Below are 21,093 nucleotides of genomic sequence, written 5' to 3'. Positions count from 1 at the left end.
CCACCACCACCCCATCTATTCTCTGCCTCACAAGTCCCAGCTGATCAGGAGGAAATGGGGATTTTGCAGTAACCTTCCCCTGGAGTTGGGTGGGAATTGAGATTTTACAGTATCCTTCCCCTGCCATGCCCACCAAGCCACAGAACCAGTAGTAAAAAAAAATTGAATCCCACCACTGCATCCAGGTCGTGATTGTCTTTTTTCCAAAAGGCAACTGGACTTCCTTGGGTTTTTGTTTCTTAGAAAACGTTTCGCATCTCTTCCAAGAAGCTTCTGAAGAACTGAAGAAGTTTCTTGGATGAAAAGTAAACCATTCTGTAAGAAAAAAAAATAAGGCCCAGTTGCCTTTTGGATAAAGGCACCTTCGGGACAACCTCTCACCCCCATTTTTAGATCTGCATTAAATTCTATGTCCAACTGAGCCCATTTGCATTAAAAACTTTGAGTTCCTTGATGATCCCTGAATCAGCTGGCCTCTGTGTGCATCATTCTCTCTGCTTTCCAGCCAGCTTTTTTGATAAGTCCCTTCTTCTCCCTTTAGAATGATATGGGTGGGCAGAGAAGCCTGGTGAACAAATGGACAACATTCCTGAAGGCTCGGCTGGTGTGTGCAGTACCCTGCAGTGATGGGAGTGACACCCATTTTGACCACCTTCGTGAGTGACTACCCGTGGTGCAGGGTTGGAATGGTTCTAAATGAGGGAAAGGTTGTCAAACTATCAAGCAGCAGAAATGAGCTTGGAATGAAGCTGACTGAAGGAATAATGCATCTATCTCACACTCTTATAAGGACTCAATAAGTCCCTCATTGAAATCATTTTTTCCTTCTCTTTTCTGCTGCAACTGAGCGATTCTTGAAAGTTTCTTAATTTATTTTTATGTTTCTTTATTTTTTTGAATTCTTGACCTTAGAGTAGGTCTTATCCCAGTCAAAATAGTAAGTTAAAGCTGAATTCAGATTGTGTCCTTGTTCCTTGGTGGTGATCATCTCTCCTCTCACATCTGACTATATCAGTGTTTCTCAACCTTGGCAACTTGAAGATGTCTGGACTTCAACTCCCAGAATTGCTGGCTGGGGAATTCTGGGAGTTGAAGTCCAGACATCTTCAAGTTGCCAAGGTTGAGAAACACTGGACTATATAGTCTATAGAATAGAAATATGTGCATGATTGTACATTTTTTCTTTTTAGTTCAGATGTCCTAATGTGATTGGAATTATAATAATGATAATGGTAAGAAAACTTCCAGTAAATGATTTGACTTTTTTTAACTTATTACCATCAGCATTATTATAGTTCCAATCATATTACCACTTTAGAATGAAAAGAAATATTCTTTACAAGTTAACAATTATATTTTGAAAAGCAGAAAGGTTTTCTCCCAGAGTTTAATAAAGCAACATATTTCCCTTTAAAAATGTCCATTTGCAATCTGGCTTTTCTGGATGTTAATATAATTTAACGTTCTCCGTATCCTCAGAATTATAACAGTGAGACCACATAATTTCAATTTTCAGATATTGCCATCTGGTGTGCTTGTCTTCTTACAGAATTGGCAACTTCTTTTTTTAATGGATTTAGTCCAGCTTTCTACAGTTCTTCAAGTAGTTGGACTATATTATCCCATTTTCTCTGGGCAACATGAAGTTAGGCTGTGATGGCTGGGGATTGTGAGATTTATTTTTATTTATTTATTGTCAAATAGATGCAGTGGTTCCTAGACTAGCAAAAGCATATAAGTCTAACTATTGCTATTGCTATAAAAGCTGGTTTAGGGTCTTCTAGAAGCAAGATGAACAGGGATGGGGGCTTGATTTACCCTTCCTTGGTGAATGTTTTGATGTCTGGGTTGAAAGAAAGTCATACTCTCTTTTGGATAGAAGTGATTTGTAGGTGCCAAGCTGCAGGCTAATGATCCCTTCTTGTTTAACTCAGGTGATGTCTTCTTGTTGCCAACCAGGGATAAGCGTAACCCATTGTTGTATGCTGTTTTCACCACTTCCAGGTAAAAAGAAAATATTTTTGTTACATCAGCAGTAGGCAGAGTTCAGGCTTCTTGTATTTACTTTGCTTTTTCACAATGACCCTCAATTTGTCAACCAAAGACAATTTATCATGGCATGGCATGGCATGGCATAGCATAGCGTACCATAACATAACATTAAAGGGGCACGGTGGCTCAGTGGCTAAGATGCTGAGCTTGTTGATTAGAAAGGTCGGCAGTTCGGTGGTTTGAATCCCCAGTGCCACGTAATGGACTGAGCTCCTGTTACTTGTCCCAGCTTCTGCCAACCTAGCACTCCGAAAGCATGTAAAAATGCAAGTAGAAAAAAGGAACCACCTTTGGTGGGAAGGTAACAGCGTTCCGTGCGCCTTCGGTATTTAGTCATGCCGGCCACATGCCACGGAGACGTCTTCAGACAGCGCTGGCTCTTCAGCTTTGAAACGGAGATGAGCACTGCCCCCTAGAGTCGGGAAAGACTAGCACATATGTGCGAGGGGAATCTTTACCTTTAGCATAGCATAGCATAGCATAGCATAGCATAGCATAGCATAGCATAGCATAGCATAGCATAACATAACAAATAATATGATTTTTATAATCTTCCATTGTTTTTTAAAATTTCTTCTCCCACCCCCACCTCTTGACAATATTTTTAAACAGGAAAATATGCTCCCCAGTGCCTTTTGAGTGGAAGTCAGGCTGGCTCTACAATCCACATTACAGATGGCCGTGGGATACACATTTCTTCCCAGTTTAATCTCTTTACTCCTGTAATGCTTCTTTTTCTTCTGATTACAGCACAGTCTTCAAAGGTTCTGCTGTCTGCGTGTATCACATGAATGATATCCGTAGAGCTTTCCTTGGTCCTTTTGCTCACAAGGAGGGGCCTAACTATCAGTGGGTTTCCTATCAAGGCCGTGTCCCTTATCCCCGCCCAGGAACGGTATGTACATTGGATTTTGAGATCTTGAAATGTGGGGGGGGAGGGGGAAATGTTTCCACCCATGAAAACTCTAGAGATTGGGGTGATTATTGGGTGACCCATACCCAGGAAGGAGAGGGATCTGTACTTGTGGAGTTTTGCTTTTGTTCTAGGAGATTCTTGGGATTTGGCAAACAATGAAGAAAGAGATCAGAAGGGAAGGGCAGCAACTGAGCAGTGTGGAATGGAAAACTATTATGGGATTTGATTGAAATGGAAGGAAAGCAAAAGATAGAATGAAAGCCAAGTGGGGGAAATGGAGGGCTGTGGTAGATTTTATGAGTAGACCATTTTATGACAGTTTTCAATGTTTGGCACATTGCCTCTCTTTACATTCCTTCTCTCTGAATTTCTAGTGTCCCAGCAAGACCTTTGGCACCTTTAGTTCCACCAAGGATTACCCTGATGATGTGATCCAATTTGCTCGTAACCACCCATTAATGTATAATCCAGTACTGCCCCATGGCCAAAGGCCGGTCTTCCTGCAAACCAATGTGGACCACATCTTCACTCGCATTGCAGTAGACCGAGTAGCAGCTGCTGATGGACATTATGATGTCCTCTTCATTGGCACAGGTATGTGTGCTTCCCTCCTCTTCTGATGAGTAAGCATAGATGTTCAGGGCAAGTTTATGTTTGCTCCCCAAAACTGCATGCTAGGGGATGTCCCCAGTGGTGGGATTCAACTGGTGTAACAACCATTTCGCTGAGCATGTGCTTCACACAGTGGGTTTGAAAACAGATGAAAAACTTACCTTCTACTGCCCCTATGAGTAAAACAGCTAAGGCACGGCAATCCGCTCTGCCACGCTTATCAACTGGGCTGCATACAAAGAAAATAAATATCAGTATCGTGCAGGGGAAGGCGGGCAGGCCCACCTGATCATCGGAGCAAACCGGTTCACTCTCAGCTGATGGTTAGAGCTACCGGCTTACCCAAACCGATCCGAATCGGCTGAATCCCACCCTTGGATGTTCCTTGTTCAAAAGTAAAATCTTTTAAGTCCTTCTTCAGTTTTGGCTCATAGCTTTGAGGAAGCCTATTTATTATAGCAGAACCAAATATAGAGCAGAGATGCATAGGCAAACACAGGTTGCCTCTAAATTGTAATTTTAATATGTTAGAAGAAAGAAGTCCTCAAGTTCATGCAGAGAATACCTATTAGTTGTGTTAATGAATTGAATGCTGTTTGAATAAAATCATGCATTGTGATTTTTGTTTCTCCTAATACATCACCTTCACTTTCTTGGGTCTTCCCTTTTTGAAATACAGCTCCTAGCACCCTGTCCAAACAACATTTTAAGCCTGATTTTACTCTTTCTTCAGCCACCGCCTGCAGTTTCTTTGCTTTTTCCACTGATTTTTTCTTTCAATGCTATATATTTGCATACGTATAATACATTAATTTGAAAACATATATACAACCAAAACAGCCATAAACAACCAAGACTCCAGCACAACCAAGACTCCAGGAAAAATACATTTACTTGTGATTCAGACATAGGCAATCATCCCATTAGTGTGCTATAAATGAAGCACAAAATGATGTTTGACCCCCATGGTGTAAATAAGGATTGTAACCAAATCCTTACTAACCCAGAATTGTATGAACTCAAGTCCTATCCATGTAGATGGCAAGAAAAGATGATTGGAAAAGATTCTTGGCTATGAAAACTACAACATGGGGAAAAAAATACCTCATCCACATTGCAGTCTTGATCAAACAGGACCCCTTAATAGCTGCAATACCACTTTTATTTGCAAATGCTGCAGGAAATGTGTTCCTGACTTCCTGCATCATAATTCATGCCCCAGGCTGATGGTCCAACTTCTCATTGGTTCTGTGATGCAGTGAATTTAGCAAATCAATAGATATTGAAATCAAGGCCCTTGGAAATAGTAACCAGCAATATTAAAGTTGCTTTCCCAATCAGATGCACTCCATTGACGCTGAACAACCGTCAACATATTTGTGTTTTGTATGTAAATTGATTTGCATGGCTTGAAACTTCCATGTTTTCTCTTTGGCTATGGAGGGCAAACAGGACTGTGGTTTAGCCAACCCACCTGCCTATAATCTCTTTTTTGTGCAAAATGGTTATGCTTTCCCTTTGCCTTGCAGACATTGGCACAGTCTTGAAGGTTGTCTCCGTGCCGAAGGATTCAAGGCAAAATATGGAAGAATTGCTGCTGGAGGAACTTCAGGTGTTCAAGGTGAGTTTGAACAAATGAAGTCAGCTAGTTCAACCTGGGGCAAGAATAGCTGTTTTTTAAAACAATATTGAATTATACTTGATTCACATAATATAATTACGATAGCTGCTTCTCCCGTGGTTGATGGAATTAACTCAGTTGCTTATATTCTCTGAGAAGCTAGGCTAAATTATAATTAGCTAGTTTGTAGTTCAGAGGGTGGTATCAGAAGGATACTTAATTGGACCAATGAAAATATTTTTTTTTTGAAAATTTTATTAATTTCATATATACATTCACAATTATATGATCGCATAACTGTTATTAATAATATGTATTTATAACAATTTTTCCCCTACAGTTGACAATATACTTGAAATTGCTTTCTTACCATCCAATAACTCCATCTTATCTTACAACATCCCTACTTCTTCTTCCTTCCTTCCCTCCTTCCTTCCCTCCTTTCCCAATGAAAATATTGATATGTTGAGAGAACACCAAAAATGTTGATCCAATCATTTAATCTCCTAGAGTTTAAATTTAACCTCAATCTCAATTGCTAAACCTAAATTGACTGTAACATAGGGATACCATTTACCCTTATTAGGACTCTCCTGATGCAAGGCCTCCTTGGTTACTGAGCACTTCCTAGAGCAAGGGAGTCAGAGTTTTGCATTCCCCAGAATGACTTTGGTTAAATTAATGGGAATGTGCAGTGCATTGGGTTTGAAGGTTGCTTTAGAACAAATGTGTGTGTGTGTGTGTCTGTCTGCCTGCCTGCCTGCCTGCCTGCCTGCCTGCCTGCCTGCCTGCCTATCTCTGTCTGTAGCAATAGCAATAGCACTTAGGCTTATATACTGCTTCACAGAGCTTTACAGCCCTCTCTAAGCAGTTTATAGAGTCAACAAATTCCCCCCCAATAATCTCGGTCCTTATTTTACTGACCTCAGAAGGATGGAAGGCTGAGTCAACCTTGAACCTGGTGAGATTCCATCTGCCAAATTGCAGTCAGTCGGCAGTCAGCAGAAGTACCTGCAGTACTGCATTCTAACTACTGCGCAACCACAGCTGTACCTCTACCTCTGCCTTTGTCTCTACCTGTACCTCCATCTCCATCTCTCCTTATCTAGTTGCTAGGAGTTTAAAACACTTGATTGCACATAATCAAGGTACCTGGGAATATTCATATTAGTAATTCCTTAAACCAAAAGGTTATTTTCCCAGGACCAGCCTGCAACAGTAGAGAGCAGCCAAACAATCCTGCCAAAAGTCAGGATGAGTGTTATCTTCAAATCCTTGTGACAGAGAAACATTTTTTCCTCTGTGATTCAAAACATTACACAACCCTACCAGTTGATGTGATCATGTGTTGCCACCAGAACCACAAGTATCAGTATTGGGATGACTGGGTTAAGTCAGGCACTGTCCTAGCCATTGTAAGTGCTTCTATTTTTCTAGCTTCAGGCTGAGAATGCAAGGCTCCACCAGAGAAACTAAAGCTATGTCACCCTTTCAACATAGCCCACACAAAGAAACCAAAGTCAACATACAGAGCACTACTACTTTTCGTATACAGTTGCAGTAACATACTCTTGCAAGTCTGGATGTGCTTACCCCCTTCCTCCATTTAATTTCCTGAGAACTAGGGAGAGTCCTGTTTTATCCCCTGTTTGTACTTCCTTTCCCTTGACTGAGTTGTGAGCAGCCCTGAGTCCCCTTCGGGGAAAAGGGCGGCATATAAATGAAATAAATCCTAATCCTAATCCTAGATATTTTCTTAATTTTCAATCTGCCCTGTATTCTGGTTTCTTTTATCTGACTGTTGTCTTGCTTGCTTGCAACTACAATCCTGTTGTTCCTCGACATTATTCCTTCTACCCCTTACTAGCAGTTACCTGGAGAACTTCCTGAAAGGTAGTGGCTTTTTTTAATCAGCAATTCAGCACCCTCCTAATTATTTCCATTTCTCCTTGACAGGACTCCTCTCCTATTACTAGCATGCAGATCTCATCTAAGCGGGTATGTAGTGCAACAGGAAAAAAAAAACACAACTTTGGGAAGTGATCGTATGGAAACCAGGGGGGAAACTGCTCTTTGAGTGCATTGATTCATAAATAATTAAATAAATCATTACAGGTGGGGAGAGAAACTGGTAGTAGAAGATGGTCAAAATAGGGATGATTATATCTAGGCATTTCTTCTGTCCAAGATATTTTTTTGATGGTGATAAACAGGATAATGATGATTTTGCAACTCTTTCAGGACATCGTATTCCCTTCATGTGTCTTTTTCTTGAGATGTCCATGAAGATTAAGATTTAATTTATTTGTATGCCGCCCTTCTCCGGGAGGGACTTAGGGCGGCGAACAACTCAAAAGGGGAAAGGGGATACAACACAATACACGTAATTAAAATACACAAGAGTCATACAGCCATACAAGTCGAGAAGGGAGGGGAACTCATCACCCCAGGCCTGCCGACACAGTCAGGTTTTGACGGCTTTCCGGAAGGCCTAGAGAGAGGTGAGGGTCTGAATCTCCGTGGGGAGTTCATTCCAAAGGGCCGGAGCTGCAACAGAGAAGGCCCTCCCCCGGGTGGTAGCCAGATGGCATTGGCTGGTAGACGGAACCCGGAGGAGGCCGACACTGTGCGATCTAACGGGTCTGTGGGAGGTAATGAACAAAATAAGTAAAATGTTCATGTTTGAAAAATACCATATTTTTTGGAGTGTAAGACACACCTTCCCCCCCCAAAAAGAGGGTGAAAATCTGGGTGCATCTTATACACTGAATACAACATTTTTGGCCTCCCGAAACCCTGCCTCCTTTGCAAAAATGGACGTGCAGAGGGTTTGGGAGGCCTGCAAAGTGCTCCTGGGAGCTGAGGAGGGCAAAAATGAGTGAAAAATGGGCCGTTTTTTGCTCATTTTGCCCCCCCCAGCCCCCAGGAGCACTCTACAAGCCTCCTAAAGGCTATGCATGTCCCTTTTTTGGACAAAACAGGGTGTATTTTGCTCATTTCCTCCCCCACCCTACCCCTGGAGAACTTTGTCTCTCAAACTATCTGTATGCCTCGTTTTTCACAAAAAATGAGGTGTGCAGAGGGTTTAGGAGGTCTGCAGAGTGCAAAAATGTTTTTTGAAAATTTACCTCTTCAGAATCTTGGTGCGTCTTATACTCCAGTGTGTCTTACACTCCCAAAAATATGGCAATTATTTGCTTAATTTCCTGTTTGTTTGGCTGCCTACCCATCTATACAAGTTATGGATCCCTCCTAAATATCTTGTTGGCGATTTAGAAGGTTCTGATCGTATCCATCCTCCATTTTCCTCTCACTTGTTACAGTACACTCATTAGAGCGGTGCCTGGCAGCCTAGGTTAGGCCTCATGAACTGCTTCTCAAAACAGTAACCCATTAGAAGCAGGAGGTTATTTTCCATCCAGATGTGGTTGGGCCCTAAAGAGACTCAGTGGTTTTGTCTTCCAACAGCAACAGCTGTACCTGGGATCCAGGACTTCCATTTCACAACTGCCCTTGCACCGTTGTGGGATATATGGCAAAGCTTGTGCAGAATGTTGCCTGGCGAGGGACCCCTATTGTGCCTGGGATGGCACCACCTGCACTCGATACCTGCAGAATACCAAACGGTATGGCCAAGGATCAGCCTATAGAGATTAGGCCCTGTAACCTTGGAGTCCAATAATCCTATTTGCTATTGGCTCCTGGATGTAATCAGTGAAGGGTGGTTATGCAGACCTGAGGCTTCAGGTCCAACCCCAGAAGGATGCTTGGCAAATCTTTTTCATACTTTTTCCCAACAGGCGATTCCGACGCCAGGATGTGAGGAATGGAGATCCCAGTATCTTGTGCTCTAGATGTGAGTGCTCTTAAATCTGCTTACCCAATTGGACAGTCTGGGCCGAAACAAGCTTAGGGGTTTTGTGCTCAGTGTATTGTGGGAAACCAGTTGTCTTTACATGGTATGAGAGCCAAGCAGGGGTGAAATCCAGCAAGTTCTGTCAGGTTCTGAAGAAGCGGTAGCGGAAATTTTGAGTAGTTCGGAGAACTGGCAAATGCCGCCACTGGCTGGCCCCAGAGTGGGAAGGGAATGGAGATTTTGCAATATCCTTCCCTGCCACACCCACCAAGCCACACCCACAGAACCGGTAGTAAAAAAAAATGAATTTCACCACTGGAGCCAAGGTATCACATTAAAGGAAAATATATATGGGCTCTTTGATTCAGCATAGCATGTTATATATCCATGCACAAATATTTAAATTTCAATCCATGAAACAAAAGAGTCCCAAAGTTCTTGATGTATTTACATCTAGTTGTGAGCAAGGAGGATATTTAATTTCACTGTTTACTTATCCGAGCTATTTCTGCATTCATTCCCCCCAGTGGTGGGATTAAATTTTTTTTACTACCGGTTCTGTGGGCGTGACTTGGTGAGCATGGCATGACTTAGTGGGCTGGGGAAGGATATTGTAAAATCCCCATTCCCACCTCACTCCAGGGAAGGTTCCTGCAAAATCCCTGTTTCCTCCGGATCAGCTGGGACTCGTGAGGCAGAGAATAGATGGGGGTTGGGCCAGTCAGAGGTGGCATTTACCAGTTCCCCAAACTACTCAGAATTTCCACTACAGGTTCTCCAGAACTGGTCAGAACCTGCTGAATACCACTTCTGATTCCCCACCCCTGCAGAAATGTATGTGTAAATTATGTACTATTCCAATGAATATATTTTTGCCAGTGATTAATCCTAGTGAAACACATCTTATTTGCACTTTCTTTAATACAGGTAGTCCTCAACCTACAACCACAATTGAGCCCAAAATTTCTGTTGTTAAGTGAGACTTTTGTTTAGTGAGTTTTGCCCCATTTTACGACCTTTCTCACCACAGTTGTTAAGTAAATCATCTTGTGGCGGGAAAACCCGCTTCCCAAAATCAGGAGACAGGACCACGAGAGTTGGAGAACACAGGTTTGTTGCTAGCAAAGGTTCAGAGTAATAACTTGACAAAGTCTGAACCCTGGGCTATGCCCAGGGTGTTATTTTTATACATTTCGCAAGCCCAGCACCGCCTGGGCATTATGCTTCTTTGGCCTTTATCAGTGGCAACCATATGGAAAGGAGAAGCTTCTTTACACATATCAATATACAGTACATCAAAACAGGATACAGAAACCATATATAGTTAAAGCTATGGTTGACGTTAACATATCTCATGCCATTTGTTAGCTTCAGGGGCCCCTCTCGCACGTTCCCTTGCGTTACAAAATGTTATGGTACATAGGTCAATGAACCTGCCAGTACATTTGACAAAGAGTTTCCTAATATTGCAATAGAGACAGAGACAAATGAGGGTCAACCTGGTAAGATCTAATATCAGATTAGGACCCTTGGGCCCATCTGCCACAATCTCAGTTGATAAGTTCGTAACAGGGTTTTTAAGTAAATCTGGCTTCCCCATTGATTTTGCTTACTAAAAGGTTGCAAAAGGTGATCATATGACCCTGGGACACAGCAACAGGCATAAGTATGAATCAGTTGTCAAGCACCTGAATTTTGATCACATGATCATGGGGCTGCTGCAAAGGTCATAAGTGTGAAAAATGGTCATAAGTCACTTTTTTCAGTGCCATTGTAACTTTGAGGGTCATTAAATGATAATTGCTGTTAGTTAAGGACTACCTGTAAACATATGAATATTTGTATACTTTTAAATGTTACCTACTGCATCAATATTCAGAAAACAGTACATAATTGCATGACCCGTCAAAACCGCGGACAACAAAATTGCGCTCAACAAAAGCGCGCATTTGACGTCATCACAGCGTGACGAAAAAAATTAAAAATTGAAATAAAAATAAAATTAAAGCAAGCCGATTCACATAAAGGTAAGGGTTAGGTTTAGGGTTAGGGTTAGGGTTAGGTTAAGGGTTAGGGTTAGGGTTAGGTTTAGAGCGTTAGGGTTACGTTTAGCATTAGGTTAAGGGTTAGCGTTAGGTTTAGCATTAGGTTAAGGGTTAGGTTTAGGGTTAGATTTAGGGTTAGGTTAAGGGTTAGATTTAGGGTTAGGTTTAGGGTTAGGTTTGGGGGGTTAGGGTAAGGTTTTCGCTTTATTTTTACATTTATCGATCACAGCACGATGTTTTCGTCGCGCTGTGATATCAAATGTGCGCTTTCGTCGAGCGCGATTTTGTCATCCGCGGTTTTGTGGTGGAACCCATAATTGTGCCTACTTAGATGTCAGCATCTATTCAACATTAATTCAATGGATGAGTGCTAAAGTTGTTGATATATTTACATTATAGCTGTGAGCAAGGAGCTTGATCTTGAAAAGTTAAGAAAATATGGTCAGTGGTTGATTGGATGGAAATTCCAGAGTTGTTGACCAGACTTGGAAATTGAAACAACTATCCTGGAAGATAGTAGCAACAAAACATTGGCATATCAAAAGCAATACGAAGGTCTCAAAGTTGTTGCCAAAAATTGAATTCTCTTTGAAGGCGACTTTATCTTTTTTAACTTAATGTACAGCTTTGAGAAGTCGAGATGAGGATGAAGATGATAAGGATGCTATTCTTTATATATATATTTTATTATGTTTTCATTCTATACAATCACATATTCACTGTGTTTAATCAGGGCATATAACATTGAATATAGAAAATGCCCTCTACAATACAAACCCAGTATACCACCTTGGCCCGCCATACACCCTCTTTCAACCCCCTCCAACTTTCATTCTTCCTTCTCACACCCCCCTCTACGCCTACTTCCCCTCCCCTTCTTTCTAACCTTAACCCTATCACTCCCTCTCCATTCCCTCCCTCCCTTCTCCTCCTCCTCTCTCTCACCCTCTCCACCCTCCTTCTTCTTTCACTTGACTCTTTCCTTCGGTATCTATTACCTTCCAGTATATTCGGTTTGTTCTATTTTCGCACTAACATTGAAAAGCCACAGTATACAAATACAATCATGGAATTTAACACATATTGTATTTCCCCCCTCCCCCCCTCCCCCTAAATCCCCACCTCCCTTCCCTCCCCCCGACTTCCCAAAGACCATACGTGGTATAACTTTTGAACAATCACAGTCTAAAATATCTCTACATTGAACTCAGCTTCTTACTGTTACCCAAATTTTAAACAATTTAAATTATTACTGATACTAAGCATAAGCTATCTGGAGTTTCTTAGTCCCATATTTACTTTTTATGTAATCAATCCATTTTTTCCAGTCTCGTTTATATCTCTCGTTTGAATGTTCTTTGAGATATGCTGAGATTTTGGCCATTTCGGCTAAGTTCATAACTTTCAAAGTCCATTCTTGAATTGTAGGTAAATCTTTCTTCTTCCAATACTGCGCCACCAAGAGTCTTGCTGCCGTTATTAAATACAGAACCAAATTAGTCTCTGCTGCTGTAAAATCAATACATATACCCAGTAAAAACAACTGGGGGGTAAACTTTATCCTTCTTTTAAAGATGTTTTGCAGGATCCACCATATTTTTATCCAAAATGCCTTGACATTACGACATGTCCACCATATATGAAAATATGTAGCATCACAAGAACCACATCTCCAACATTTAGGTTGAACATTTGGATACATAGAGGCAAGCTTTTTAGGATCTAGGTGCCATCTATAAAACATCTTATAAAAATTTTCTCTCAAGTTTTGTGCTTGTGTAAATTTCACATTTCTTACCCAGATTCTTTCCCATGTTTCAAGCATTATTGGTTCCTCGATATTCTGAGCCCATTTTATCATACAATCCTTAATCAGTTCCGTTTCAGAATCCATCTGTACTAATACATTATATATCCTCTTTATATGCATTGAGCTTTGATCTCTTATTTGTTTAAACAAATTAACCTCAACTTTTACAAAGCCAATTTTTTGATCTGTTTTCCACCTAGCCTGTAGTTGACCATACTGAAACCACGTTTGAACTACCTTCTCTTCTTTAAGTACCTCTAAAGATTTTAGTTCCATCACCCCTCTTTCTGAGATAAGAAGTTGTCTATAAGTGGTTCTATCGTATTTTTGTTCTACATTCATATTTTCAATTGCATGTCTAGGAATTGCCCACATGGGCACTTTATCATTTAATTTATGTTGATATTTTTTCCAAACCCGCAATAAAGCATTTCTTAAGATGTGATTTTTAAATTTCTTATCCGTTTTTTTGTTAAATAACAAGTAAGCATGCCAACCATATAACAAGTCATATCCCTCGATATTCAAAATTCTGTCATTAGTTAGATGAATCCAATCACTAATTGCAGATAATGCCACTGCGTCATAGTATAATTTTAAGTTAGGTAATTTCAATCCTCCTCTTTCACGTGCATCTTGCATTATTTTCATCTTTACCCTCGGCTTCTTTCCTGCCCACACAAATTTGTTGATACCCTTCTGCCATTCTAAAAGATTCGCATCTCTTTTAAGTATTGGTAACATTTGAAAAAGAAATAAAAATTTTGGTAAAATGTTCATTTTTACTGCCGCTATTCTACCCAGCAAGGACAAATGCAGTTTTTCCCACCTTTTCAACTCCAACTGTGTACTATGCCAAAGTGATTCATAATTATACTTGTATAATTTCCCATTTGAGATTAAAATATTAACTCCAAGATATTTAACTTTTTTAACTACCTCACATCTTAGCATCGCCCCCAGTTCTTCCTTCTGTTTGATAGTCATATTTATAGCTATTATTTTGGTTTTTCCTAGATTTATTTTAAATCCCGAGACTTGACCATATTGATTGATCGTATTCAATAATACCCTACTAGTTTCCTGCGGTTGTTCCAATATTATAACCAGATCATCCGCAAATGCACAGACTCTATATTCTTGCTGTCTAATTTTAATCCCTTTTAGACCGCCTAGGCCCCGTATCTTATTCAAGAGTATTTCCAAAGTTATAATAAACAATAATGGGGACAGAGGACAGCCCTGTCTTGTACCTTTTTCAATTTGAAAGGAGTCTGTCAAACTTCCATTGACAATGATCTGGGCTGTTTGCTGCTGATATATTGCACCAATTGACCGTAAAAAGCCATCTCCTATCTGCATTTTTTGCAATGTCTTCAGCAGGAATTGCCAATTAACTCGATCAAAGGCTTTCTCCGCATCCAAAAATATGAATGCGGCCGGGATTTGATTGTTCTTTCCCAGGTATTCTAAAGCGTTGATAATTAATCTAACGTTGTCCTTCATCTGTCTACCCTGTATAAAACCAGTTTGATCGGTATGTATCAGTTGTTGGATTACCCCCATTAGCCTATTTGCTAATATTTTAGTAAAATTTTTATAATCTACATTGAGTAATGAAATAGGTCTGTAATTTTTTGGTTGGGTAAGGTCTTGGTCTTCTTTGGGTATCAACGATATGAACGCAGTCTTCCACGAAGGAGGCACTTTCCCTCCCGATTGAATTTTATTGAATAGTTCTCTGAGGGGTTCTACCATTTCTAACTGTAGATTTTTATAATAAACAGCTGTTAAACCATCTGTGCCTGGTGCTTTCCCTAACTTTAATTGTTTAATTGCCTGCAAAATTTCCCCAGAGGTTATAGGTTGATTCAGCTTATGCCTATGTTCTTCTCTAACTAGGGGGATTTTCTCTTTATCTAGGTATTTGTCTATATCTCCATCCTTAATTTTATCCCCTTTATACAACTCTGTAAAAAATTCCCAAAATACCTTTTGAATCTCTTCCTGTTGAAACACTTCCTTCCCTCTGTAACACAATTTGGATACATTTCGAGCTTTCCTTTTTTTTCTAATCTGATAAGCCAACCACCTACCGGGTTTATTTGCATTGCAGAAAGTATTATGTTTAGCATATAATAAACTAGTAGCTACCTGGTCAGAGATCAGCATATCAAACTGAGATTTTAATATAGCAATTGTTTCCCTAATCTTTGTATCTCCTGGATTCAATGTTAATTCTGACTCTTTCCCTTTAATTTCCTCTTCCAATTCTTTTCGTTTTTGCCCTTGTTTGTGTCTATGTATTTTGTTTATATTCATTAATACTCCTCTCATATACGCTTTGCTTGCATCCCATACATATTCCAAAGATGTACCCTTGTTCATATTGAGAACAAAATATTCCGATAGCAATTTTTTACAATCATTAACATACTTTTCATATCTAAATAAATTTTCATTCAACCTCCAGGACCTTCTTGCCTGGGCTACCCTTCCCAATTCCATCCAGACTGGATTATGGTCTGAAAGAACTCTCGCCATAATCTTTGTCTTCTTCACCCTACAAAGTAAATCATTTGTAATTAGTATAAAATCAATCCTTGAAAGAGATTGATGTCTATTGGAAAAAAAGGTAAAGTCATATTCTTCTGCATGCCTCTCGCGCCAAGCGTCTCGCAATTCAAAATCGTCCAGCATGTCAAAAAAGGGTTTGGGTAACTTAGCTCGAAATTTGGTGTTCGGGCGAGCTGTCTTCTTATCTCTTTTGGTGTCGATCACGCCATTCCAGTCACCCAACAATATACAAGACTCAAAGTCCCACTGTACTAATTTAGCGTGAAGATTTCTATAAAATCCATCTTGTTGTTGATTAGGAGCATAAATTCCCAAAAGTAACGTCTTTTTCCCTTCTAAGATTAAATCTAATGCAATATATCTTCCAAAGGGATCTGCTTCAATTAGCTCAGCTTTAATGTCTTTTCTTAAATATACTACTATGCCATTTTTCTTTTCCATGGCTGAGGTCGCAAAATGTTGGCCCAGTTTGGGGTTAAACAAATATTTTTGATCGGTTGATTTGATATGAGTTTCTTGCAAGCAAATTATGTCATTCTTAAACTGTTTGAGATAATGAAATATTTTCTTTCTTTTCTGTGGAGAGTTCAGTCCGTTAACATTCCATGTCAAAATCTTAGTTGTCATTTTTGGTTGCCTGAAGCTTTTTTAGAGCCTCCCGCAAGGCCTGTCTCACCTTTGGTTTGGCTCCTCCCACAGCTTCTGAGCTTGTTGCAGTAGCTCCTTGATCAATGGCCAACGATTGTTGAGATTGTTGCATAGTAGCTTGTTTATCCGTTTGTCTGGTGGTCTTACGGTTGGATCTTTTTTCCTTGACTCCTTGCCCTTCCGGAAGAGGGAGATGATACATTTTATCTGATGGTTGTGTGGTTTGCTGTTTATCTTGTTCGTCTCGTGGTTTTTCACCATATCCCGAAGGTTCAGGGTATCCCATCTTCAGAATCCTATGATAGAAATCACGAGCTTTCCATACAGAGCTGAGACGATATCTTTGTTTGTCCATTGTAACTATAATACCGAATGGGGCATCCCATCTGTACTGTATCTGATGCTTTCTGAGCTCTTCCACCAGAAAAGCATAATCTCTTCTGGCTCTTAGCATCTGAGGTGGTATTTCTTTCAAAACAATCAGGTCCTGTCCACCAATTTGAAGCTTAGTATTGTAAGACTCTTGTAGTATTATATTTCTAGATTCTCTTGTAACAAAGTATATTACCACGTCTCGGGGAAGTTGCCTTTGTTTTGCCGCCCATGAGTTAACACGAAAAATCCTGTCAATCTGCCAATCAAAATTGGATCCCGGTTTTCCCACCAGACGGTCAAAAGCTTCAGAAAACATTTGCTTTAAGTTCTCCTGCTTTTCTTCACTCAGCCCCCTCACTCTTAATGCAAGCTCCATCTGCTTATACTGTATCATAATAATTTGTTTTTCAGCATTATCAATTTTTTGTTCCACCACTTCAGTTTTGGATATCAGGTTAGTTTTAGCTTCATTGAGAGTTTCTAAATTATCTTCCATTCCAGAAATATATTCTGTTATCACATTTACAATTCCCATCATATTATCATTCATTTTAGTGACCCTGGTATCGAATTTGTCATATAGAACTTCCATCTCATTCCTTATTTCAACTTTGAAATCTTTAAGCATTTCTAGATTCTGTTCTCTGAATTCTTTAAACATTTCTAAGTTCTGTTCTCTGGATTCTTTGAACATTTCCAGAAAAAATTCTTTTGTTAGTACATCTCCACTAGGAGGCATAGATGGTGGGGGCTGCAACTTTGTACCAGGTATGGGAGACGTTTTCGGAGGTAATTTGACAGAGGTTAATTTGGATGCCATTATATTTTGGTTTTAATTATTTATTCTAAATTACTAATCCACTGTGCTATGTGGAGAAAAAGAAATTCCTCCCCCCCCTTTTTTTTCCTTCTTTTTTTTTTTTTTTCAAGGGGTTTTACGGAGGATTTCAAAAGAGAAAGTCCGTTTGGAATGTTTGGAATGTCTCTTTATCAACAACAAAGAGTCTTGAAAGCTTTAAGGGAGTAGCTCTAATTAAATTATAAGAAATTGTTTCTTTGATTCTGTAGCAGGAAGCCGGAGATAACAAATGCAGAAGCTGTAAACGCCATTTTGAAGACAATTAAACAAAAGAGGTTTTTATAACATTGAAGCTGGTATTTCAGATAGAGAAAGGTTTTAAAGTTCACAAGTTGGTCTTTGCTCGTATTGATTTTTAATAGTCTCTTTTCTAAAGATTGTCCTAAGGGGGAGGGGTCCTGTCTTGTGCTGTGAATAACAGCTGCGAAGTTCAGGTCGGAGTTGAATGACTCAGCTTTGGGTTGATCCTCCCCCTCCGTCCACAGCTCACAAAAAAACAAACTGTGAACTTCAAAGAAGATTCTTACCAGCTGAGATTCCTCACTGCTTTTTTCTTGTCTGAAAAAAGAGTTATCTTCTTGATATTGAGTAGATAACGAACCTGAATTCTGGGGGCAGCTCTGTTAAGCTGCCGACCGGCGACAGGCCACTCCCCAGAAACGATAAGGATGCTATTCATTCAATTGGGCCTGATTCTCAGTGATTCTATGGACCAGCTGACTCCACATTTTCTGATTTTTGTACAGCTTCTTCACTTGTTTTAATATCTGGCTGGTATCAGCTTGGATCACGGGTGTCATACTTGATTGCATCATGTGAAGTCACGTGTCATATCATGATGTTTTTTTACTTTGCAGAGCTGGGGTGGGCATGGCCTGCATGTGATGTATCCGACCCGCAGGCCGCCAGTTTGACGCTCCTGGCTTAGATGAACTTGTATTAAAATGAAAATGGTTTAAATTTATCCTTCATATGTGAACAGGGCTCTGGCCAGGGGTGAAATCCAGCAGGGTCTGACAGGTTCTGGAGAACCAGTAGCGGAAATTTTGAGTAGTTCAGAGAATCAGCAAATACCACCTTTGGCTGGTCCCAGAGTGGGGTGAAAATGGAGATTTTGCAGTAGCCTTCTCCTGCCACGCCCACCAAGCCACACAATGTCCACCAAACCACGCCCACAGAACTGGTAGTAAAAAAATTTGAATTTCACCACTGGCTCTTGCATTACATTATCTGGCCCCATAATAGTAAGCTCTTGTCTGCCATAAAAAGTTGAAGCTGGACAGATAGTTGAATCTGTAATGGAAGCAGCAAATAATTTCATCTTTACAGCCATTACCACAAATTAATAAATGTCTCAGTGGTTGGGCTGTACAGTGAAACCTTCATCACTTTTAATCTATTTGAATCAAGCTTATTGTGCATAAGCTCTAAGAAAACCACACCTTGTCTCTACAGTGACAGAGAGTATCAATGGCCTATTCTCTTTCCTCATTCCATAAGACAAGGGTTTGCTGACTTATAGAAATCCCTTTAAGGTATCTATTTAGTCCTACAACTCTAAGGTGCAGGATCATTTTAATGGGCTCTCCATCCCTGCAGGAGGGAAATGTTGTTATTAGATTAGATCTAATCTTGATCATGGGGTCCAGTGGTGGACCCATGGCAGCCAGGAAAGCTATGCAATTCTGGTCTAGAATTATAAACAATCTTACTGAATGAGTGTTGAAATTCCCAGGATCGCTATCAATGTCTTAGCCATTGAGGGTGTTTGGCAGCAGAGCAGAAAGTAAATGAAAACTATACCAAGCCTATTTTATTGAATTAACTCCAAATTAGGGTCCTTGTAATTTGCCTACTACAAATACTTGCCTAAATCCAGTATCTTCCTTTTTCTTAGAAAACCCAAAACCAAAGAAAAATATGGCAGAGAATTGATAGGATGTCTCATCGGAATCCATCCTTTCCAGTCATTTAAATGTTCATATCCATCAACCCTTCTAGACAGAAATAGCTTCTTTCATTCATAATTCACATGGATTCTGCATGGTTGGGTTTTTTTTCTGGACTTACATATCCTGCCCTCACAGGGGTTTTAAGGAACCATCCTTAAATTAATTAATTAATTTCAACAAAGTTGTGTTTCTTTCCTGATGGTTGGCTTTGCTACTGGACTGGGCCCATGTGCTCCTCATCATTTAACTGATAGACAATTTGGTTTTGATTCCTCATGTTATTCCTTTCTGGTTTTGTACAGATCCTCAGAAAACCAGTGTACCAGAAAAGAAAATCTATGGAGTGGAAGGCAGCAGCACTTTTCTAGAGTGTCTGCCTAAATCACTGCAGGCCAAGATCGTGTGGACATATCAAAAGACTAGGAGTGACCCCCAGAAGGAGGTAAAGCCCAATTGCTGTGTGCACACATTTTTCTACAAATGAGAAAAAGTATGCTGATAGCATCAACTAGCTATAATTGAAAGCAATATAGAGGATGTCCGCGTTGGCTATTTTTGGCTAATTGGTTTATTCTATAAAACACTACAGGTAGTCCTTGACTTACGATCCCAACTGAGCCCAAAATTTCTGTCGTTGAATGAGACATTTCTTAAGTGAGTTTTGCCACACTTTGTGACCTTTCTTGCCTCCGTTATTAAGTGAATCACTGCAGTTGATAAGTTAGTAACGTGATTGGCAAGTGAATCTGTCTTCCGCATTGACTTTGCTTGTCAGAAGCAAAGGGTGATTACATGACCTTGGGACCGTCATAATATGAACCAGTTGCCAAGCATCTGAATTTTGATCACATGATCAAGGGGATGCTGTAAAGGTCATAACTGTGAAAAATGGTCATAAGTCATTTTTTCAGTGCCATTGTAACTTTGAACCATCAATAAATGAACTGTTGTGAGTCCAGGACTACCTGTATAAATTATAGGGTATTTTATTTATTCAACCTTTCATTCATGTATCCCAACTTGTATGACACTCCATTCATAACGACTAGCTTACAACAAGGCCATACGGAGAGAAACAGGAGGGAAACCATTGCAAATGATGCAATAAAAACAAGGACCTCAATTTCATACACCACACTTTCAGGATAGTGTAGTTTATATTCAAAGCTTTCTTAGCTAGTCATGTTTTATGGGTGTCTTTTGAGAGATAGCCAGTGCCTCAGCCATTTAGGGCTTTAAAGGGGACAGAGAAGAACCTTTAATTGCATCTGAATGCTAGTGATGATCCCACTTTTATTTGAATGCACGTGAGGCTAACAAATTTGGATTAAGTTGTTGATATGGCGTCAGCCTTCTAAATACACGTACTGTTTTTATGTATATATGTAGATATGTAGATATGCAAATATGTATATACAGTATGTATATAAATAATACCAAGGCAGAATGAATCTAAAATTAAACAATACAATAATAAAGTCCCCTGAAATCATCCTTTAAGGCATTACAAATGGAACACCGAAAATTAAGAGGCTTATCATCATCTTTTCTAGAAGTAAAATGAGTGGAGGGACTTGCATCCATTCCACAATTTTGGAGCAACATTGGAGAAGATGCTTTCCTATCTCTCTCTGACTCCAATCACACCAATGTCCTGAGAGGATCTTTCGTACAGATTTCAGTAATAAGACAATTTCACAGTGAGACATAAAATTCATAAAATTGGATCGTTTATTCCAGTTTCACTTGTCTGTGTTTCATTAACCTCCA

At 39.9% G+C, this 21,093-nt stretch overlaps 1 protein-coding gene across 2 annotated transcripts in view; it reads left to right on the top strand.

The window, feature by feature from the left end:
* SEMA3B (semaphorin 3B) overlaps positions 1 to 21,093 on the top strand; it is a 62,995-nt gene that overhangs the window by 38,932 nt on the left and 2,970 nt on the right. For both annotated transcript variants that reach the window (XM_087709260.1, XM_087709261.1), the window contains 9 exons: positions 542 to 656; positions 1,935 to 2,004; positions 2,803 to 2,947; positions 3,343 to 3,562; positions 5,110 to 5,201; positions 7,158 to 7,199; positions 8,670 to 8,827; positions 9,002 to 9,057; positions 19,626 to 19,765. In XM_087709260.1, the coding sequence (XP_087565386.1) occupies positions 542 to 656; positions 1,935 to 2,004; positions 2,803 to 2,947; positions 3,343 to 3,562; positions 5,110 to 5,201; positions 7,158 to 7,199; positions 8,670 to 8,827; positions 9,002 to 9,057; positions 19,626 to 19,765 (1,038 nt within the window). The remainder of the gene's footprint in view (positions 1 to 541; positions 657 to 1,934; positions 2,005 to 2,802; positions 2,948 to 3,342; positions 3,563 to 5,109; positions 5,202 to 7,157; positions 7,200 to 8,669; positions 8,828 to 9,001; positions 9,058 to 19,625; positions 19,766 to 21,093) is intronic.

The sequence above is a fragment of the Thamnophis sirtalis genome, unplaced genomic scaffold, assembly GCF_051295495.1.
Source record: "Thamnophis sirtalis isolate CommonGarterSnake01/CBP01778 unplaced genomic scaffold, rThaSir2_p1.2 scaffold_3, whole genome shotgun sequence".
Lineage (NCBI taxonomy): Eukaryota > Metazoa > Chordata > Lepidosauria > Squamata > Natricidae > Thamnophis > Thamnophis sirtalis.
Note: the sequence above shows the minus strand (reverse complement) of the source record. Positions and strands in the feature narration are given on the sequence as shown.